This window comes from Homalodisca vitripennis, chromosome 4 (assembly GCF_021130785.1).
Source record: "Homalodisca vitripennis isolate AUS2020 chromosome 4, UT_GWSS_2.1, whole genome shotgun sequence".
NCBI lineage: Eukaryota > Metazoa > Arthropoda > Insecta > Hemiptera > Cicadellidae > Homalodisca > Homalodisca vitripennis.
Window position 1 is genome coordinate 153,212,416 of NC_060210.1, and position 22,256 is coordinate 153,234,671.

The window sequence follows — 22,256 nt, forward strand, 5'->3', positions numbered from 1 at the left end:
AATAGCCTTATTTAATTTCAATAAACATTGAATCACAAAAAGTACTTGCTCCGCCGGGATTCGAACCCGGATCTCTCACTTGCCGGGTGAATGTGCTACCATTACACCACAGAGCGCTTACTTTTTCCGATTCAATTATTTTGTATTTGGCCATATCTGTCACATATGCGTTTAAATAAGCAAACTAACATATGATCGAAAGACCAAATACCTGTCAAACGACTTTTATTTACGTTCAACTGTATAAATGGCAATAGCCTTATTTAATTTCAATAAACATTGAATCACAAAAAGTACTTGCTCCGCCGGGATTCGATCCCGGATCTCTCACTTGCCGGGTGAATGTGCTACCATTACACCACAGAGCGCTTACTTTTACGATTCAATTATTTTGTGTTTGGCCATATCTGTCACATATGCGTTTAAAATAAGCAAACTAACATATGATCGGAAGACCAAATACCTGTCTTAATTATATATATAATTAAGGGAAATTTAAATTATATTTAAACTATATTATTTAATGAAACATTTGTCATATACATATGATTCTCTAAATAATAAAATATACCGTATTATATATATATATATATATATATATATATATATATATATATATATATATATATATAAAGTGTGCAGATAACACAGAGCAGGATCCTAGGTAATCAACTCTTGGTGTTAGATTATCCTTGCACCCACAGTAAACAATACACCAAGTTCTACTATGGCCTCTTAACTGAACACAATGGAACCAGCTCAACTTGGTTAATGTGTTTCGTGTGAACACCATTGTACTTGATGACATTGTACATTACCAATTAGATGTTTCAATTTTGAAACTTACTAACTGATATTCAGTCCGTTCATAAACTACACTATCAAATGACACTATGTTACTTGCCAAGCAAAAATAAATAAGAAACGTCAAATGAAACGTAGTCGTATAATGCATCGTTTTCTGCCTCTTATTAAAAAACCTATTCTTTATTTAAATTTCATAAAAATATTTCATGAATAATAATAAATATTGGACACTTTGACACGTATATTTTAATACATTAGTGTAATCCGATACGTGAAATGTATGTAGAACTACAGAGTTTTTATTTTGTAAATATCTCTAATACTTTGGCTACTAAGCGTCTCGATGTATGATAATGTAGGTGTTTTCGCACACTCTGTGCACCTCGGTAGTGAATGTATTATGAACCAATTCTGATCTAACTGTAATATACAATATTAACACTTTGGCTACCAAGCGTCGTAATTCATTATAAAGAAAGTGTCAACATACAGCACTTCTGCGCCCTTTTGGTATTGAATGTGTTTAAGTATATTAACAAGATATAATTTTAGTTCATCTGCTGATTATTACATTTAACAGCTGATTACTGCTAGCCCAATTTTGTTTATTTGTAATTTTATAACAATACTCTAAATGCAGTTACTTACATAAATTCTTTAAAAGTTATGTCACAAAATATTGTCTTAAACAGTTAATAATCATGTTATTATTTCATTTCTACTGGCTCCCAGAATAATAATGCTCTATGTTAACAGAGGAGTGTAACTCTATTAGTTACAAGAGTCATATTTGTAAATCTGGTATATTTTTATTATTAGATAGAAACAATTATTATTATATTTTTTACATTAAAATATAACTGCAATGTTTAAATTGTGTATATTTGACATGCTTCAAATAAATATTGAGTCACATTAATATTTTTATTCCAATTACTTATTTTATAAAAGCATGTAGTTTTATTCTGATTCTTGAGACTAGTATTAAACTTTAAAAGCCCCAAAAACTTCAAAATATTGTTAAGGTCAATTAAAACACATTAAATACAATTCGTTTTATTCATATAATATTACTTATAACACACCTTTTACGTTTAAAGAATCAGCTTAAAATATATTGGCAATTAGGAGATTGTGTTTAAACCAAGCCTAATTTTAAATAAAATCGATATGTTGTGCCTATGAACAAGTACAAATCTATCATAGTAATGTTTATAAAACAACTTTAAAATCAGTGTATAAACAAATACTTTTAAGTATTCGTAGGTAAAAGTTCCATTTCAGCTCATTAACTCAATAGTACCCTTTATAAGTACTAATAATTTAACAGCGGTAATAACTTTGCTTACAATTTTATTTAATCGATATCACAGCACGCTTGATGAAACATACTTTTAATAGTAATATTTATAAAGTATGTTTATTGATTTTCATAAAACTTATCTAACGCCTTATTTTTAGGCACAATGTTCTTATATACATTTTAATGTTGTTCATTTATTGAATTTAGAAAAACAAAATAATTAAGGAAAAAATAATACAAGCGGTCGTGCAATAATGCTATAAAAAGTTTATTTATTTAAATGTAGTTTTAGTTCTTATTCGATCATTAGTTCCTACTCGTTAAAATGCATTCAGCATTTTAGTTAAAATTTAAATAAAAATGTTTACAAGTTGCAATGAACTATTTTAATACAACTTTTTACTATATTTTGAGTACAAGTTATAACTGAACACATGTTTTTGTATGTTTACGCTCGGATATTATCAAAAGAAAATTTAAAGCACAGTTCAGTTAAGTAATGTCTGTATGATTTTGACAATCATAATCACTTTTTCTATCATTTTATAATACATTTGTAAACATTACAAAATAATCATCACTAAGAATTAAAATTCTTCAACAAACCGCCGTAAAACACAGTATAGCTGTAATATAGTTTAAAAGGTACACACATATAGACATATTTAAGTAATGCGATTTCTGATAAGTACGTATAAAAATATGTAGAATGTACACAACTACAGTTTGGTTCTCTAGGTTATCACATACCCTGTAGCTTTGAAAGGGCGAACTTGAGATGGTCAGATATAAAACCATATATTCATATTTCGTCCCTGAATGGTTAGACATTTACCGCCAACCATAAATATCTGCAGCACACCTTATCTTGTTTAATCTAAGCAATCATTACATACGGTAAAAACAAATATAACTATCAACAAAGTAACTGTAATCTTGTAGGTGCACCTGTTTTATAATTATTGAGTTTATAGCTTAGATTTTTTATTCAACTATATAATCATTCATTTACTATGTAAACTACTATAGGTAAATCTTTTGGTAATACGAGTATAACTAATGACATAATACATAATGTAATTTTTGTATCCAAATAATTTACGCATAGTTTTAAAGGACGATTCTAGTGAAGGTACATAAAGAAAGAGGGATTAGATAAAACCAAAATATAAAATGTCTGCTATAGTATTTAGAGAAATAAATTCTTATAATCAGCACTTTTCCTGATATTATATTAGTGTATATGTGTTATTGTTCCAAAGTAAATTTTTAAAATTGCATGTAAGTCACACTTTTTATTACAGTTTCTTGTAAATGAATAGGCAAAATAAATTAGAGATACACAAAACCGATGAAGAAAAATGTATCCTTATTAGCTAATAATTTACTGTCCAAAATAATGTAATACAATTAATCGTAGGCATATAAATTAATTTAAAGATGAGAGACATAGATTTAAAGGAGGTCATTCATAAGCATGAATATTCATATAGTTACAAGGTTTCCCTTGACTTGATCTGTAATTTATCGTAACCGTACGTTTTCTTTTTATACTTACTTCTTTAATTCGTTTTGATAGAACAAATATTTAATTTATAACTTGTTTTTTAAAACATTATTAAGTCTTAATTTTACACAAATTTACACTTAAAATCTGCAACTGGACTACTGTTAGCCAATTGGGAATTGTAATACCCGTTTTGCTAAATATTTAATTAGCAGTAATATATAATATTTGAAAATAAATTATTTAATATATTCATATATTACAAGGAAATATGTTATATATTACTCTAAAAAGTATTTCTCTCAACAAAGTATAATGGACAAGAGACAAAATAGAACAAATGTTCATACTTTTGTGACGTGTGTATCTCGCTATAAAATTTGGAAAATTATTAAATCCAATATAAATAAAATGAGTTATCAAACGAGCAATAGTAATATCAGAACTGAGAGACAGTTTGATAAAGCATTGGTAAATAGTTTATTTTTATTTACTCTGTTTCATATCCTGCTATTTACACCATATGTCAGCAATATAATTTCCTGTAACTTTTCTTGAGACAGTAGAGTTTTCTTGATAAGTACTTACACGACTTATATACATATACAGTTTAGCTTGTTTTTGAATGATAACATACTACTCAAGAGCTTTAAGAAGGATATTTGAGAGGAGCAGTTCTAAACTACAATTTTCCAGCTTTGTGTTTAAAAAAAATAAAGGGGTGTGTGTGTATGTGATTCTATTCTAAAATGTCATAAAATTGGATTAAATAATAAAATATTTGGCAACTTAAAAAACATAAACGGTGACTAGATTACATACTCTTCATTAAAATATCTTACAACAGACATAGATACATCTAGGATATACATGTACATATGAAGTGCTAGTAGCTTTTCCCCAACGCGTAGAGAGTTACAGCTGGTTGAGAGTGGTGGTGGTAGTGGTCTCGTCCCAGGTCTCCGGTGCCGAGCGGGCCGGATAGTACACGCAGGGTCCAGGGGAGAGAGTGCGGGAGACACGCATGCTGCGGTGGTAGTTCTTGGTGGTACCGAGTCGACCGTTACGGACTATAGTGGTGCCCGACCGATGTAACTGACACAAGTGGACACCACGCACAGAATAGTTCCTGCCGTCACCGTTAGATATCAGACTATCCTCGTGAGTGGCACCGTCCGGGAGAGTCCCTACCTCCTAGTGCGCCTGCACACGACCACATCCCGTGCGAACAGAACATCTTGAGAAACAGTCGCTTGAACTTCTCGCCGAATATCACATAAATCACAAAATTCACTGAGGAGTTTATGGTCACGAGGAGGTTACTCGTCTTTACTAGTTGATCGATGATGATGTCGTAGAAACACTCCAACACGTTCGTGACCAGAGGGAGGATGTTGCACAACACGAAGACCACTACAACACACAGCAACATCGTTGCGAGGCCGATCTCTTTCTTCTGGAGCCTGGATAGCCTCTGGCGTTCTTGGTTAGCTCGCCGCACCTGTAATGGTCAGTTATAATTAAACAACATCTGTTTACAAAGAAACCTAATTACGTAAAATTTTAAATGTTGAACAGCTAAACGGTATGAATAAAATTGCTTCAAGTGAAATTATATAATTATTTCTGAAATATTTATAGGGTAATGCTTTTTTTAAATATTTTGGTGTTAATACCAAGTTGGTTGTAATTATACTTTTACCCACATAATAATATTTTTAGGTTAGTTTTGACACAATCATCACTATTGCTCTATACTTCGTAATTATGACTTGTTCTCAAGCCTGGTCTGCAGACAGTGCCTGTGGCAGAAAAATTGTTAAATTGCTATACAATAATTCAGCTATAATAATTCAACTATACAATTGACTGTGACTCTATAATGAATAGTTATAAAAGTATTCTCAAGTCTGGCGCATTACGGTATCTTCAGAATTACAAAACTCTACAATATATATCTAGTTTAATACTGGAATTAAATAATTTTGGTTATATAGTGACTGAATAATTGACCTGACTAATGTTAATAAGCCTGGCGCATAATACTATTTCCATAAACCAGACAAAAAACGTAATAATACTGTCCTATGTTCATAAATTTTTGACAATTAACAGTTTATCAAGTCTTAATAATAAAATAATAGTTATTGGACGTAAATTTGATTTTAAATTTCTTTCGAGTAATACAAATCATCCTCTTCTTTAGAAATATACAGTATACCAAACACTTTATACTACTTAGAAACGGTTTCAGGATATATGAAACAAATTATATAACAATAAATAATGCATAATTTTATGGAGACTTTTTACATAACATGACTGAACTCATTGTTACCTGTCTGTAAATAGCACCATTGAGAACTGCTAAACAGCTGAACGGAAGAAAGTAAATGAAAATCATGTACAACCAGTGGATATACAAGGAGATGTAGATCTTGTTTTGTCTCAAATCAGAGGTAACTGGCATATAAACTGTAGAGTTGGTCTCCTCGTTGTACTCCTCTCTTATCTTAATCTCCCAGAATCGAGAAAGGTTGTATATAGTTGAGAATATGATGATAAGTATGACGTAGAGCCTCGCTCTTCCGTAGGTGCACAAGGATCGTGCTTGGAGTGGATGACAGACCGCCACGAACCGTTCCAAGGTGACAGTCAAGGTCAAATAAACAGAAACAGTTTGAGCGATTAGTGCTACTGGAAATACTACTAGGCAGAGAAAAGCGAATATCTTATATTGATAAGCAAAAAGAAGATCAGTCTTTGTATATTGATAAATAGCCGGAAGGCCGAATAGTAATATGGATGTCACGATGAGAACCGTGTCACAGCGAGCGAGACCAATCAGGAGGTAGTTTATTGATGACCTCATCTGAGGACGGGACAGAATTATCATGGAGATAACGTTCCCTATAATGCCCATAAGACCGATGAGGTTCAAGAGCACACCGTAGGCGATGAACTCAAAGAAGGCTTCGTCCTCATTGGCATTCATGTAAATGTCCGAAAAGGTGGCGTTGGTGTCGTTCTCAAGTACGTCCATTGTGCATAAATTATGGATTAATGAAGGTTAGGTTTCATTAACGTCCCAGCTGAGGTACAGAAATGCTCGAATCATGATGTGGACTGAAACTGATTCCTCTTGAACCGATGTCATTTTGACGTAGACCGCTACCATTTTATGACTTTCGTAGTCTCCACTCTCATCATGGACTCTGTAACAAAAAATATTAATTTTTACCTTTAAAATCTTCAAAATTGTGGATTTTATTTAATGAAAAATTGTTGAAATCCTAGTAGAATTGTAACTTTTTACTTATTGACGTAGCCTCCAAAAGCGTTTATTTAAATTAATAAAAATATTAAAGGTATTATTGATGTACTATACTTGTTAAATTGAAGTTAGTTAATTACAGTTTAAGATGTTAAACGTAATAATTGTACCATTAAATTGTTTAATATCGCCTTAATCTTAATGCATATTTACTTATTCTAGCTAGGTGTTATTCTATCCATTGAAGATTGTTTACTTCCAACTGACAAAATGGTTAATTTTCAAAACTTAATATTACTTATTTCAGTTAATACAATTTGTTTTGAAAAATTCATTGTAAACTCGTTTGATTCTTATAAATTTTATCTTTACAAAGCCAATACTTTAACGAGTATGTATACTTATTCCATATAATAAATTAAATTATATTAAGAACTGATAAAATTTTGAAGTAAATCTTAAAATATCGGTAGGCTTGAAATAATACGTATTTGAAATAATGAATACTTATCCCAAAGGTTTGCTGTGATAATAAAGTCTAATACAGTATACAATTGTTTTCACATGTAATGGTCATAGTAAAAGTAATCTAAATTTCAAAACACAATTTAAATGGTAAACGTCTAGGTCCACTTTGTATACGTTAGTTTTATGAAACAAAAATTGACAGAAATGACATAATAATAATAGGTCTATACTACATGTGACCTATTTCGAATATTTAGCATACAGATCCATAACAGTAAGGTAAGTATAATAATAGATAATGAATAATTTGCCTGATTAGTTATAACTGATACAAATAATAATTTATCCTATTGGTTAAAAAATATTGAAACGATAAAACGAAGAATCGAAGGATTAACACAAACTATGAAATGTCTTACAGAACAATTCAATAAATTTAAAATCACACGCATTACTGTGTAACATAATATATTTTTTATTTCTGACAGGAGTTATCGCATGGAAATGTCGGCAAGCAACCAGGCAGACTAAACTAGACGATTTAAGAAGACTCTCTTGGGTCTTAAAAAAATGTTGTACAATATGCTTTAATATTGCTGATAAACTACTCCGCCGCAATTGAAGGATTGTAGATCCTATTACAATAAATTGGAGTCCTTGGATCTATCATTTTCATTACGTGTTTATTTGTTATTACTTACAATTATCTCAATTGGTAAATAAATGTATTGGTTTACTTGCTATTTGTTTAATGTAATGTTCAGTATTGTCATTGATGCTTTTTGTTTTTTTTTTATTTAATTATTTGTTTCTTTGATTATATGATCCAACTCAAATTTTGTTATTTATTATTAAGGAGCCATCCCATGAGCTTTGATATCAGTATATTATAGATTTTTTGTATTATATAAAATTATTATTTAGTTATCCATAACGTTTTTACTACATTATATTTATTGAAGGTATTTGTCACTCATTGTTTATGGTTTTTGCTCTAAAATGTATTCATAATTATTTGGTTTTTAAAAATGTTTTGTAAATTATTTTATCTAAATGAAAAACTTATAACATTATAAACTAATAGATAGAATTGTAAATATGGATTTCCTTTGAAATAAATAAATAAAAACTTCAATGCCCTAATTCTAAGCATAAATTTCTCGGGATAAAGTAGTGAAAGTGAAAGCTATTCTATCGGATGAGATCAAGTGAGTGTTGGAGAGAGATCGAGATCTCCAGAAACACTAAACTCTGATAAATAGTTCACCTTTGAACCTCTAAGCTCAAGCTTTATATATCCGCTACAGTGGAGATAAAATCCACCTTCTCTTAACAAATTAAAATTGTGTTCTAGCTATTGAATCAGTTTCTCCATACACGTTTATATCTACTTCAACGAAAAAAACTTAATTTCGTAATGATCCCATAACCTTAAACTTATATGTAAGTCCAAAAAGTATTTAGTTTCAATGATTTATTATAACAAAACTGGGAAATGTAACTCATATATTTAAACATGTAATTTTTATTCTGAAAGTAAATTCTATGAGGTAGGTTAAGAGTTATCACTATATTTGTGGCAATGATTTTGTAATGATGCTGATAGTTTAAACTTTACAAAGTTACGTATATTCAGTTATCAATAATACGACACATACTGTTTTGTACAGTTATGTTATTGTTTAAACAACTTAAGTACGGTCTACATTTATTGTTTGAACATGTTAATGGTAGATTTCAAAGCTTTTTAATGCCCTAAATTTTGCATCATGATTTAACTGTAAACAAAAATTACTTTTTAATGCGGAGAAAGCAACATGCGCGTTTTATGACATAATTCATAGTTAATATCTTACAATTACTTTGTTTATGAACACGTTATAGTTTATTAGGCTTGCCGACGGTGATGTTTGGATTTAAAGCAATATTAGCAATAAAGTAATAAAGCAATATCCTCAGTGGTGGTAGGAGGAGGACGTGTATTGTTTATCCCTTCAATCATAATTTATAACCTTGTATGAGCGCTTATATTAGGTGTATATGTGTTTCAGTGTTTTTATACTTTACTACTGATGTTTAATATCTCTTAAGGTTTCAAAATGGTAGCCGTTTAAATTTTATAAAGAAATAGTTGGATGTAAGTTAGTATGTATCGTAAAGGAAATCAAAAAGTGTGGTTAAAATTTGAGTTTTTTTCAAAATAATGTTTGTTTTTACGTGTTTATCTCAAAAGATTTCCAGACAGCTGTTTTACAAAGGTTTGATTTATTACATGAAATAATGGTGAACGTGATTATGTTTTATTTTCAAATGCATCGAGACTAGACTGCATATAACTGCAATATTGCCATATAACACTCGAGTGAGTCCGTTTGCCAGTCCACAGAATCAAAGTTTTAAGATGGCTGCTGTTCGCATGTGTATCAATTTCACAAGTGAACAAAATTACTGTTTTTTTTTTGTAATTTCCGGACAATCTCAGGAAACCTTATATCCTGACTGCTTTTCCAATAGGTCGGTTTAAGTTGTCGGTCGTTAAATGTTCGAAACTAGTTATATGTCATCATGTTTCAAATAGGAGAATTAAAAAAGAGGTTTGAATTCTCACTTCATTCACGATAATTTTAAACATTATAATAGGTTTACAGGTAACACTCAAGTATTTTCAACCGTATACAATAACAGTGAACTACAAATTAACCACATTCACATAATTTTATTATAAACAAGTTCAAACCTGTAAATTTTTAACAATCTTATTTTTTGGGAATTTATAAAAACAAGAAACAGTGTATGTATTATGCTATCATCCTATCATTGATGTAAACATTAACCATTTAACCTAATGACATACGTTTTGTTTTACATTTCCTAATGATAGCTAAACGTGAAATTTTCTTTCTATGAAATAAGCTGGAAATATACTTAAGTATGGTGTAGTACATAAGTGGTAATAACGAATTACTAATCTAAGTGATTTATTTTTTGAAGTGATGGAAAAGCTGACAAGTGTACTAGGTAATAATTATTTGTTGAAAATTACACGTGGTATTATTTTTGGCCTGAACGATGTGTTCTTATGTTTTATCGAAAACTTAAAGATATTTACCATTTTAAATATATATATATATATATATATATATATTTGTCGTACCTCATTGAAATTACATGTTTATTACCGTCAATGCAGACTTTTTAAACTAAAATCTTGATTTAATAATAACATGTCTGCAACGATAATATGTTTTATGTACACTTATTTATTGTATGTGTATTGTGTGGGCATACATTAATTGATTGCTAATGTTGTGGTTAAAACTTTGTATCGATGTTAACAAATTGAGACTTTTTATAGATTAACTCTTGCAGTATTGAACTAGTATAGAATAAATAGTCCTTCCATAAAATTAGTAACTTTTATGAAACTAAATTACACTTTTAACGCTTAGGACAGTTCTGATTTTTTTAAATATTATTATTGTCTGCTGGGCTCCATAAGCTTACTATTTAAAAAATTTTAAAACGTTTGACCAGGAGAAACGTTTAAGATATTAACAAACCAATGATTTTAATGATTTTTATATATATATATATATATATATATATATATATTCTAAAATTACATATTACTATGATCGTATATGTATTAATGTATTAATATATAATACATATACGATCGTAGTAATATGTAATTTTAAACATATATTTTCAGTGGGCTTGTTTACACATCGAAAAATTTGCCCGTTAACCTTAACGTTTTTCATAATCAGTAATATTAACGAGTCATATTTCAGTAATCATTACATACAGGAATTAGACTTACTAATATAAAAATTAAAGTATCAAAGGAATAACTAATGAGTATTAAAAGTATTTTTATTCAAAAGTTAAGTAGTAGGTAATATAATAAAATCAAGCTGTTTTATATATATATATATATATATATATATATATATATATATATATATATATATATATATATATATATATATATGTGTGCGAAAGGATTATACACCCATAATGTTTTACAGTTTATACGGACAGATTACATTTTGACCCGTAACTTGTAAAAATATGGTATACAATGCTTGGTGCTTGGTTAGCACGAACAAAATAACTGAAAGCAGAAGATGACTTGAGGGAGACGTACCAATAGCTCGTGATGTTCGGGAGCAGATAAGATGGAGAGTAGCTCCGATACTCCGCACGGTCTAATCTTGACTGGCTTCACCATAAATCCTACCCAACCATAAAAAACAACCTTCGCTATCGTTTCTTTGTTGTGTGGCTAAAACGATTACAGTGTGAACATATTTACTTTTTACAACAACAACATTTTATTCACAACAACGAAAATGTTTCGAACGAGTGAAGTGCAGGTACAATTAAGTAACATGCGATTTTATTCAGACAGAAGTATTTAAGGCTCTTTATAAGCAATCATGTTTACTCCGTTATTAGTTGAGCTTCATGAAGCCTACTACACGAGACACTGAAAAACTTTCATTTGTGTCTGTCTGTCGATCTGTATTTAATGTATGTTGCCTCGATTAATTTCCTTTTGAAGGAATGTGGTTCCCGATGTATTATGTTGGCTTCATCCCAATTCATATGATGGTCTTCGGGCCAACAATGGTGTGCAATTTTTGACTTTTCTGTGAGAAACTTTCTACTGTTTTCTTTGTGCTCTTTTATCCTTACGTTTAGTGGTCTTTTTGTCTCGCCTGTGTAATCCCTATTGCAAGTACATTTTATACTGTAAACACAGTTTTTGGGATCCTGTGTGCCATTTTTTTATTTTGTTTTTACGAGACTTTGTCTAAGAGTATTGTATGTTTTAAACGCGGTTATAATGTTGTACTTTCTACCTACTCTTATAATTTTCTCCGATAATCCCGGCATAAACACAAATTTGTCACAATTCTGTTTTTCTGACTCAGAAATGAATCCTGTTTCCTTCACAATTCTTCCATCGTCAAAATAAAACCTTCAAACAAAGAAGTATATCTTTGGGATGTGATCCAAAATATAAATCCTTAGAAGAAAGAAAAGTTACAGTCAATATAATATTGTGAGATAAGTAATACAAATGGAGGAAATAGAGCAAACACCACATTTGCATTGGCGCATGCACCTAAAACTTTGTTCACACAATGGCAACCTTGTTTCTACAGTTTGACGCTTCGTCTTCAGAGAACAATTGTCAATTTATCTTACAGATTACAAATTTCCAAAAGACATCTTTCTATCTCAATATTAAAATCTCTGTAATTCTGAAGCTAAAACCATAATATTTTTTATCAACTTCAAACAATGTAACTAACACAGAGCTTAAATAATGTAAATAATTTTACCGTGCATTACGTAACAGATACATGGTTTCATACTTCACCTACAATATTAGATAACTACTGTTTATATCTTGCAAATATTAGATTCATCTTGATGAACTAAAGTTTCAGTGTTTCAAGATAAATCATAACTACTTTCTTCTTGTTTAACCAATAAATAGTAAGAGACATGTAACTAAGCAGAAAACAACAATTTATTGGCTGAGCTTTTTGAAGCCTATCACTTGTGGAGCTGAAAAAATTTAATTTGTCTATCTTTCTTTCTATCAGCACGATATCTCTTATAACCAACTGATCTATGGACTTGGAACCATGCATAAGGCTTCGTTTCTTTATGAGAAACATTGAGTTTGATTTTGATGCATTTCACCCCATGAGATTTGGCTGAGTATTACCTGATGCTTACATTGTTCCTTTGGCAAATCGTGATGATAAAATATAATAATAAATAAATGTATAAACAAACTAAATACCTCATGAGAGATTAAAACATGTGACATATTAACACATGTAGCCTAGCTACCTCAACACATTCATTGTTTTATACTAACTTGATTTGCAGACTTATTATTTAAACATCTATTTGAAAACCAATGTACCTAACTTAAATGTACTACAATTATATCGAGTAATATTTCATATGTGAACTCTAAAATTTGGCATGAAACTTTATTTCCACAGTAATGGGTTTTAACAATAATGAGTGCTATTTTAGTGTCAAGATCTTTTTTATGATGGTCTGTATGTCTAACTGCCTGTGGGACAACTCGAGAATGAAACAAGTTATAGATTATTAAATTCGGGTGCACATCAGTGAAGCCTATTACGACACATTGTGTTTTGTACTAGTACTCTGTATTCATACAAAAACCGAGCTACAAACATGTTATTTGTATAAACAAAACAATATTTAATGGTTTCTATAAACGTGCAACACATATTTAAATATAATTGTGTAGATACGCAATAAAAAGACTTAAACCTTGATTCTCTTAAAAAACAATTCCTATAATACTATTAAAAATGTATAATTTTATTTCTGAATAGGAACAAGTAAAGATCAGTAAAAGTGTAATTTGGTTCAAAGTTGATGAAAAAATAATTATTTTTAAGCCCGTATCACAAATAAAGCATGTAGCACTGTAATAAAGTACTTAGGTTAACATTATTTCTGTGCAACATGTATATCATACATTTTTATATTAATTTCGTAAATAGCCTATATATTAATTCATAATTGTACAGCGTATATTCTGCAGATACATAATTTATTTTCATGAAAGAATCATTTAACAAGTAGCGTAGTAATCTCTACACAAAGTATATTTGTGTTATTTATTCAAAAATACAACAGTAGGCTAAGTAAAAAGCCGATACAACTTACAGCAAGCTAGATGTGGGAGCGCAGCAGGAATCTCAAGATAAAGTCGAGAAGACTAGCACACAATGGCTGTTTGTCCTGATAAAAAGGTCGTAAGTTTTAGCTGCTGAGTCATATTTCTTGCTCCGAAATACAAACCAGTCTCTATTGTACACATACTCGAGTTCTCGTCCTCTTACTTCTGCACGTTATCCGTTTAATGAAAATATTTTATCACTACCATATTTTTAAAACTTAAATAGTGTAAAATAAATGATTTCAGCTAGGTTTAATACATATGTAGACATTCAGATGGAAAGTTATGTATTACGTACATTACAAGCAAAGCGTCTTTTCAGATTAAGCAGTGTCTGAATTAAATATTCCAATTTGTTATCTTTGACTATAAAAATTTGGGGTTAATAGTACAATATGATATCAATGTAGCACTTCATATACGTATTTAAGTATGTTAATTATGAGTAAAAATCCTGACTCTGATTTTTAAAGTCTAGCCCTAATCACTACCTTTTAATTGTCTTATTTCCTCTATGATAGACACACACACACACACACACACCACACACACACACACACACACACACACACACACACACCACACACACACACACACACACACACACACACACACACACACACACACACACATATATATATATATATATATATATATATATCAAATATAAAGCAATTATTTTTCTTTCTACCGGAATTTGTTACATTATCATACCAATATTTTTATGTGTAATCTAGATCTGTTAAATGGTTTTAATATTTGTTTATATGTATATACTTATTGTTATAAAACTTGGTCTATAGAGTGTATTAGACTAATTCTTGTTCTAAATATTAAAATTTTACTCTATTAAAATGTATAATAAACTTCTCCAAAGCATCATAAGAAGTATTTACGTAAAATAAAACGGATCTGAAGCTAAATCTGCAAATAATGAACAAAGTCAAGTATGTTGCTAAGGCCAATCCGAGCTAAGTCAATGGAGTCCCAATTAGGGGACTTTGTTCGACATTGTAAGACATCAATTTTTAACTAAGATAATTATTTGCTAAACGCTCTGTTAGGGAATGTGAAGAAAGCTCAAACAAAATCATTTCTCATGTACTGCAAGTATTATTAGATGGGTTTGAACAAAATAGTATCTTCGTTCTATACACATTTTAACCTATAAACCATGTGTAACGTCAAGGTCAGGTCTTGAGCATCTGATGCACATGGGTGCCTAAGGTGCAGTTCAGGCTGTATATACACAACGTTAGTTACAGTGTATACAACACTGAAACTGTACACACCGGAGGGAGCGTGATTAGGTTCTTGCACCATATTCATCCACGGGGAAACTGACAATACTCCTACTATGTATCAATACCATTTAATTTTTGTGATTACGAACTGACAATCTATCGAGCTTTCCCAAAACTACCGATATGGTTATTTTTAAATAATATCATGACATAAGAGTTCTATGAATTAAAACTCAAAATCTACACCAAACGGTTGGTCCTCATTAAAGACGGTATGTGAGTTCTTTATAGGATAGTTTAACTTTATTTACATTCGAAACTGGATTTTTTAAGCTAAAAAGTAAAACAAATTTATATTGTATGCATGGATATATATTTATGTACTATTTTAAACTAAGTTGTTTGGTTTTAATACATTTTATATTGATTTGTATATATAATAATCTACCCTAATAATTTCAAAATGTATACATCTATACCTTAAAGGGTTATAGTAAACATACAAAAGTCCACAATTGTGGTGGTTTGCAAAGGGAGGCAAGGGGTTTCAGAGGTACAGTTTAAAACCAGGAATTTTTAGAAGTCGCAACTCAGATGCATTATGTTCAAAAAATGAAATTAATTCAAGGGTGTATAGACGTTAGTTCACTATTACAGTTTAGGCAGTGCCGCGGCTTTTTTCTATATTTTACGTCATAAAGTCTATTTACTAGTAATATTTTATTTTAAATTTCATCACATTTTCTCACATTCCGATGTCTTTACCATATTTATGTCTAACTTACTTACTGAATAACAATAAAAACCGTCTCACTACAAACTTAATAGACCTTTCAGTAAACACGATTGTTAACTGAAACGACTGGAAGTGCGACTAGTTTGTGTTTAATTAACAATTGTGTGAAATTTTTCAGTTTAAAATATAGTTTACTTTACATTATAATATCGAAATATTCAGCTACCCTGTATTTGATTTTCTGAACATAAATATTAATTTCAAATACTTTTAGAAGTCAAATAACATTTTAGACAAATTTATTCATTAAAATTGACTGGCTGAACAATTGATATACAGAACTTTTTATTGATTTTTATATTTTAAATCAATGATTCCAATGCTATGTAGTAAGCCGAAATAGACAATAATAAAGTTTTATGAACACAATCGAGGATATCTTTTAAGGCCACAAAAGAATTATGCAGACAATGTGTTAGCTTTAGACTTGACAGCAATCCGATATAAAATCCTTTTTATTCATGTAGCAATGCAAGAGGGAGAAAATAAATAAAATAATCTGTGTAAGAATTTCCATTACGTTAATCCTCTTTCCTGGTAGGCCAGGGGGAGACATGAAAGCGACTTTATTATTGTTCTCTTGTAGTCATACCGGTGTTCCTCCTTCACCATTGTCACAAGCTTGTGTAATTCCACTGTTAAGCCCTGTACAGAAAATGGAATTTTTAATATCAAATTTATTTTAGGAAGGATTATTTAGAATTAACATTAGTACGAACTTCATTGAAAATGTAGTTTTTAATATACTATACACTTCAATTTTTTAATAAAACTAATTCATTGTTCATTATAAAACAACTTTTTTTAGAACTTAACCGTATGTTTCATAAACATTTTTTTGCCATAATGTTAATTTTCTTGTATTGAAATAAAACAGTTTCAAATGCCTACGTTAAAGGCATTTCAGTTAGTTATAAGAATATAGCATCTGTTATTTGCGGCTATTGTAATAAGAAACGTTAATAACAGTAGTCAGTTCAGTTATGAGAATATACCATAAATTATTCGTGGTTTTGCACACGATTTACAAAATTTTTGATAGGTCTAATCTTTTAATAAGGGATTTATAACGTAATATATTTACCGGTTTGAAACAGATATAGGCATTGGTACTTACTTAAATTTTTATATATTTCTTATTATTCGTGTGTTCATGCCAAGATATTCGAAAGTTAAATAAAACTATTGATGGTTTATATTTTAGATTGTATTCGTGTGCATGTAATTCTAGTTTAAATATATTACACTCTGACATCAAAGTTCAATGCCTGTCCTAATTCCCAAATCAAGAAAATGATTACATAGAAAAGTCTCAACCTTAGGCCAACGTACTTTGGCAAAAAAGTACAAAATCCCAGCCATTTTAATTCACTTCCAGTGTAAGATATTTCTAGTTTCATAGTTGAGTTTGCTTTATTGCCCAAATCAAGAAAATGATTACATAGAAAAGTCTCAACCTTAGGCCAACGTACTTTGGCAAAAAAGTATAAAATCCCAGCCATTTTAATTCACTTCCAGTGTAAGATATTTCTAGTTTCATAGTTGAGTTTGCTTTATTGCCCAAATCAAGAAAATGATTACATAGAAAAGTCTCAACCTTAGGCCAACGTACTTTGGCAAAAAAGTATAAAATCCCAGCCATTTTAATTCACTTCCAGTGTAGGATATTTCTAGTTTCATAGTTGAGTTTGCCTTATTGCCCAAATCAAGAAAATATATACCAACAAAAACCAACTGTGCAAATTACCACAGTACCAACAAAGAGCGTCAAATATAGGCCCTCAACTTTTATTCTCCATATAAAATATTTGCTACGCTATAAGTTAAATATTAGTTATTGTTTTGATTAAGAAAATCTATATAATTATGTATAACTGAGGACCCCAATGTCTGCGGAATTTTTATCAAGGAACGGTCTAAAAGTGACTATTATCAAAATTTTATCCTACTTACGATCTAGTATATTCATAAAAAACTTATACTCTTTGGATTCGTTTTACTTTTTCATTATGGAACTACATCGTTACAGACTATCAAAACGTTACTACAGATATACAATAATATTTATAATACTGATGGAAACTTAAAACATAATGTCAGAACATCATCATCAATGTAGGTTGAATAGTTTGAAATATAACTGAAAATACTTAAAGTTTCATTTTTGTTAATGGTTTGCTTAAAAAAGCAGTAGTATTTCGGTTTTTACCACTACTGTATTTTACAGAAATAATATTTGAGAATTAGAATCCTTTCTTATCTTCGGGTGGTAAAACCTAATCCCCAATATAGCATAAAAATTACTGCAATGTCAAAAAATCACGTTGATTAATTATTATTAGTAAAATTTGACAAAAGCAAATATCTGAAAGTCTAGCAAAGACAAGGTGATACACGAACCATACAAAGTGGCGTAAATGTATAACTCACAAATAACTGAAACAAATTTGATATTGAGGATAATGATTTAGAATTTAGCTAAATAATCACCATGTGTAAATTTGATAATAATTTCGTGTGTATAATTGTAAGCGTTACATCTTAAGTTTTTAGCCAAGAAAAAGGTATATCTTTTTTATGTCGAAAATTTATTTAGTAACACATTGGTTAACTGAAAACGTTTTAATCATCACTCTTAAAATAAATCACTAATCATATTCTAATTAATTTGTTTAATTCTCCTGGGAACATTCCATTATACAATTTTAGAATCATTTCGAATTTTATTTACGTATTCATAAAATACTGAAATACTACATTTCTTTCTGCTTGGCCTATTGCAGGAGACACATACATAGAAATTCAAATAAAATTAAGAGATAAATTTGATGCATTGTGCTAATAATCATACTTAAATTAATTCTTTTAATAACATTATAAACATTTTGTAGTGATGCAAAATTAAAAAATATCATGGAAACGATAAGGTTAGAAATTGTGATAAATTATAGGAACGTGATTCTGGCTTAATTTTAACTGTAAATGAGTTTAATGTAGCGGCAAGGTTTAATCCAACCGAATCATGAATGACTTCGGAAAGTGGGTTATTTTTCTTATCATTTATATACTACAGCTTCCTTTAAGGTAAATTACGATTTGGTAATATAATAAATAAACACACTTAAATCTTGTTTTATGATTATCGTATAAACTATCTAAAAAATTGCTATCACGAAATCATTGGAAATTATATAAAATTATTGCTAGGAACTCATATTCTACTTCTTCAGATTCTTATGTACAATTAATAATGAACCTAATACTTCATGAACTTCAAATAAGAATGTAACATTTAATTTTTCGAAACTTCTAATTTATTTATCAATATTCCATCGTCAATTTGTGAAATACACAAGATATGAAATAATAATTTTTTATATAACTGAAAACTCCCATTATTCTAAACGAAGCAGCTTTTTGTATAAGGGAGTGAACTACAGAGTCAAATATAGTTTTTTACACAAGAAATTGTTCTTATGGACATCTTATGATTGTATGTAGTTTAATATTTTGTAGACGCCAGAGGGAAGACCATTTTAATAACAACAGACTCAGACGTCTTATTATTTATGGATCATATCCAAACATACATAGATTTTCCTTTAACAAAATGGCATGGTAAAGATTTTTTTGTTGTGGTATTAAAAGTGACAGAGCTCTGAGGTCGAAACGGTTCCCAACAATATTACTCCTGGCGCCTTCTATTATAACTTTACATAATTTTGTATTCTAATACTACAAAAAATAGTAATATGTTCCCACCTAGAATTAGGTAAGTAAAGATAATAAGTAAGTAAAATCCCTGCGGTACCAACCCCTTCTATCGCAGGTTTAATAGCGTATAGTTATGAATATGAGCACCACTGGGAATCCATATGCAGACTACGATGTCTTTGTGGTAGTAAGATCACTACTTTTGTACTTCGTCCCTGTCTTAGCAGGCTCTCTACTGAGGGAACGGCATGACATTATTGTAACAGACGTTTAAACTGACTGGTGCAATAAACTGCGATAAGTCAGCGCTATATTGACTTTGTATCGTGTGTTTTGTTTAAATGTAATACTAATATTAGCATCATATGTAGCATCCTGTGGACAACACTGTAATTTTATTAAGGAAAATCAACAGTTCCTTTTTAATAACATATTTAGTTATTAAAATATGTTTGTTATCACTGTTCTGTGAAAAAAAGCATATATATATATATATATATATATATATATATATATATATGTTATAAATATTGATGTTATAAATAAGAAAATATAATTATATTTTTCGTATTGTTAGTGTCTTAAGCAACAGATAGACCTATAACGAATTTAGGAACTATAGCTTACTCTATGGCATAAACACTATAAACGTAAACCATTTTTAAATTCCAGTAAAATTACTTAAATATGTGGTCGTGCTGCTTTTTTTCAAAGAACAGTTCATTATATTAACAGGCTCTCTTTATTAATAATATATGTTTTTTTATTTATTCATTTCCTATGTGAATCTTCAGCAATTTAGAGGCCAGTGGAACGGAGGGAAAAACTTCTCCTTAGTGCGCTCCTACGGCACAAGGTAAACCAAGTATGTACCAGTCAGACAGTTAGTACTGGCGAATTACTAAATGATCACTAACGCCCACTCATATATTTTTCCGAAGAATTCCTATGATTATATATATATATATATATATATATGTATATATATATGTATATATATATGTATATATATATATATATATATATATATATATATATATAATATATATATATATATATATATATTAATATGTCGGGATAAACGTAATTGATAGATTGTGTCAAAGTCTTCATATACTAAAATACTGACTCTGATATCCTTGTTAAAGGGTAGTATGCTAATTATTATAATGTTTTATCCAAATACGAGTACTATAAAATTTTGTTTTTACATATTTTGAAACGTTTTGATGCACTAAAATACGTGTTCCTAACAAGAACTGTATAAAGGAGCGGTGCGGTTGACCTACAAGACACCTTATTACCTAATAACGGCTTCACTGTGAGTTATATTATCCTTCATCTTTCTTTATCTATTCCACCTGATGGGTAAGGCCGGTGCAGTGATTATTTTGACGTATAATAATTTGGATTATATTATTAATATTTCATACATTTCAGCCCTAATCAATATCGAATGACCAAATATATCTAATGGAAATTCGAAATTAAAAAATAAATAGAATATCATAGAATATATCTAATGATATTTTTTTTGTTATATCTGTTCAGCCGCTAGCCGCAGTTTTATATTTTTTGTAATTATTACCTCTAAAACTAGTTAATTTAAAGAAACCAAATTGGGTACATAGGTTTTAATAGTTGTTGTTTAGAAAACTTTATCAAAATAATTATATTTTATTCTTTAAAATTAACAAAATGGCGTGTGCTCAATATATTAAAAGTTAAATAACAAAGAAACAAGTAGATTAATAAAATGTTTACTAAACAACAACTATTTAAAAATGCAATTAAAGTTCTAATGGTACCTGTTTGAACAGAATTCGTTTACGCATAAGCGAGCACGACTACTTTAAAAACAGGATTGCACAAGCCGGAAACGGCAAACATTTTTCTTCTTGATAGACACCAGCTGTTTTAACTAAATTATAAAAGGTTTACAAGATACCGACTATTTTGTAATTGTTTGACAATAATAAATACAAAATATATCCTGCAACTATACTGATAATGATAATGTTATTATTAAAATCAATACACTTTTAAAACATATTGTTTTAACTTTAGGAATTAAATTAGCAGGATTATTTAGTTTTTCTACAACGGGTATTATAAAAAAGTCTTGGAAGTAAGAATTTTAAATGTTTTGACCAGCTATTGGTATTGAAAAATCGTGAGATGTTTGACCTAAAAAGAATATTAGTTAAAGATGCGGGAAATGACAAACAGCGAGATTACAGATCCTTAATCCTTACCGCCAACCTGTTCAGACAAGGTAAGCCACCGAGCACACACTCCATTACAGGGCGACGGGCTTACTGCCGTACAGGGCTTGCCAATTCAATCTTGACAGCTTATTACTCTTCCCACAGGAGCTTGGAATTGTATATTAAGT

At 29.8% G+C, this 22,256-nt stretch overlaps 1 protein-coding gene across 1 annotated transcript; it reads right to left on the reverse strand.

Moving 5' to 3' along the window:
- Positions 1-1,847: 1,847 nt before the first annotated feature.
- On the reverse strand, positions 1,848-14,147 carry LOC124360351 (FMRFamide receptor). The gene is given in 4 exon segments (XM_046813906.1): positions 1,848-4,794; positions 4,796-5,118; positions 5,956-6,832; positions 14,095-14,147. Coding segments are annotated over 3 exon segments (1,290 nt in total). The 5' UTR covers positions 6,661-6,832; positions 14,095-14,147; the 3' UTR covers positions 1,848-4,532.
- Positions 14,148-22,256: the final 8,109 nt, after the last annotated feature.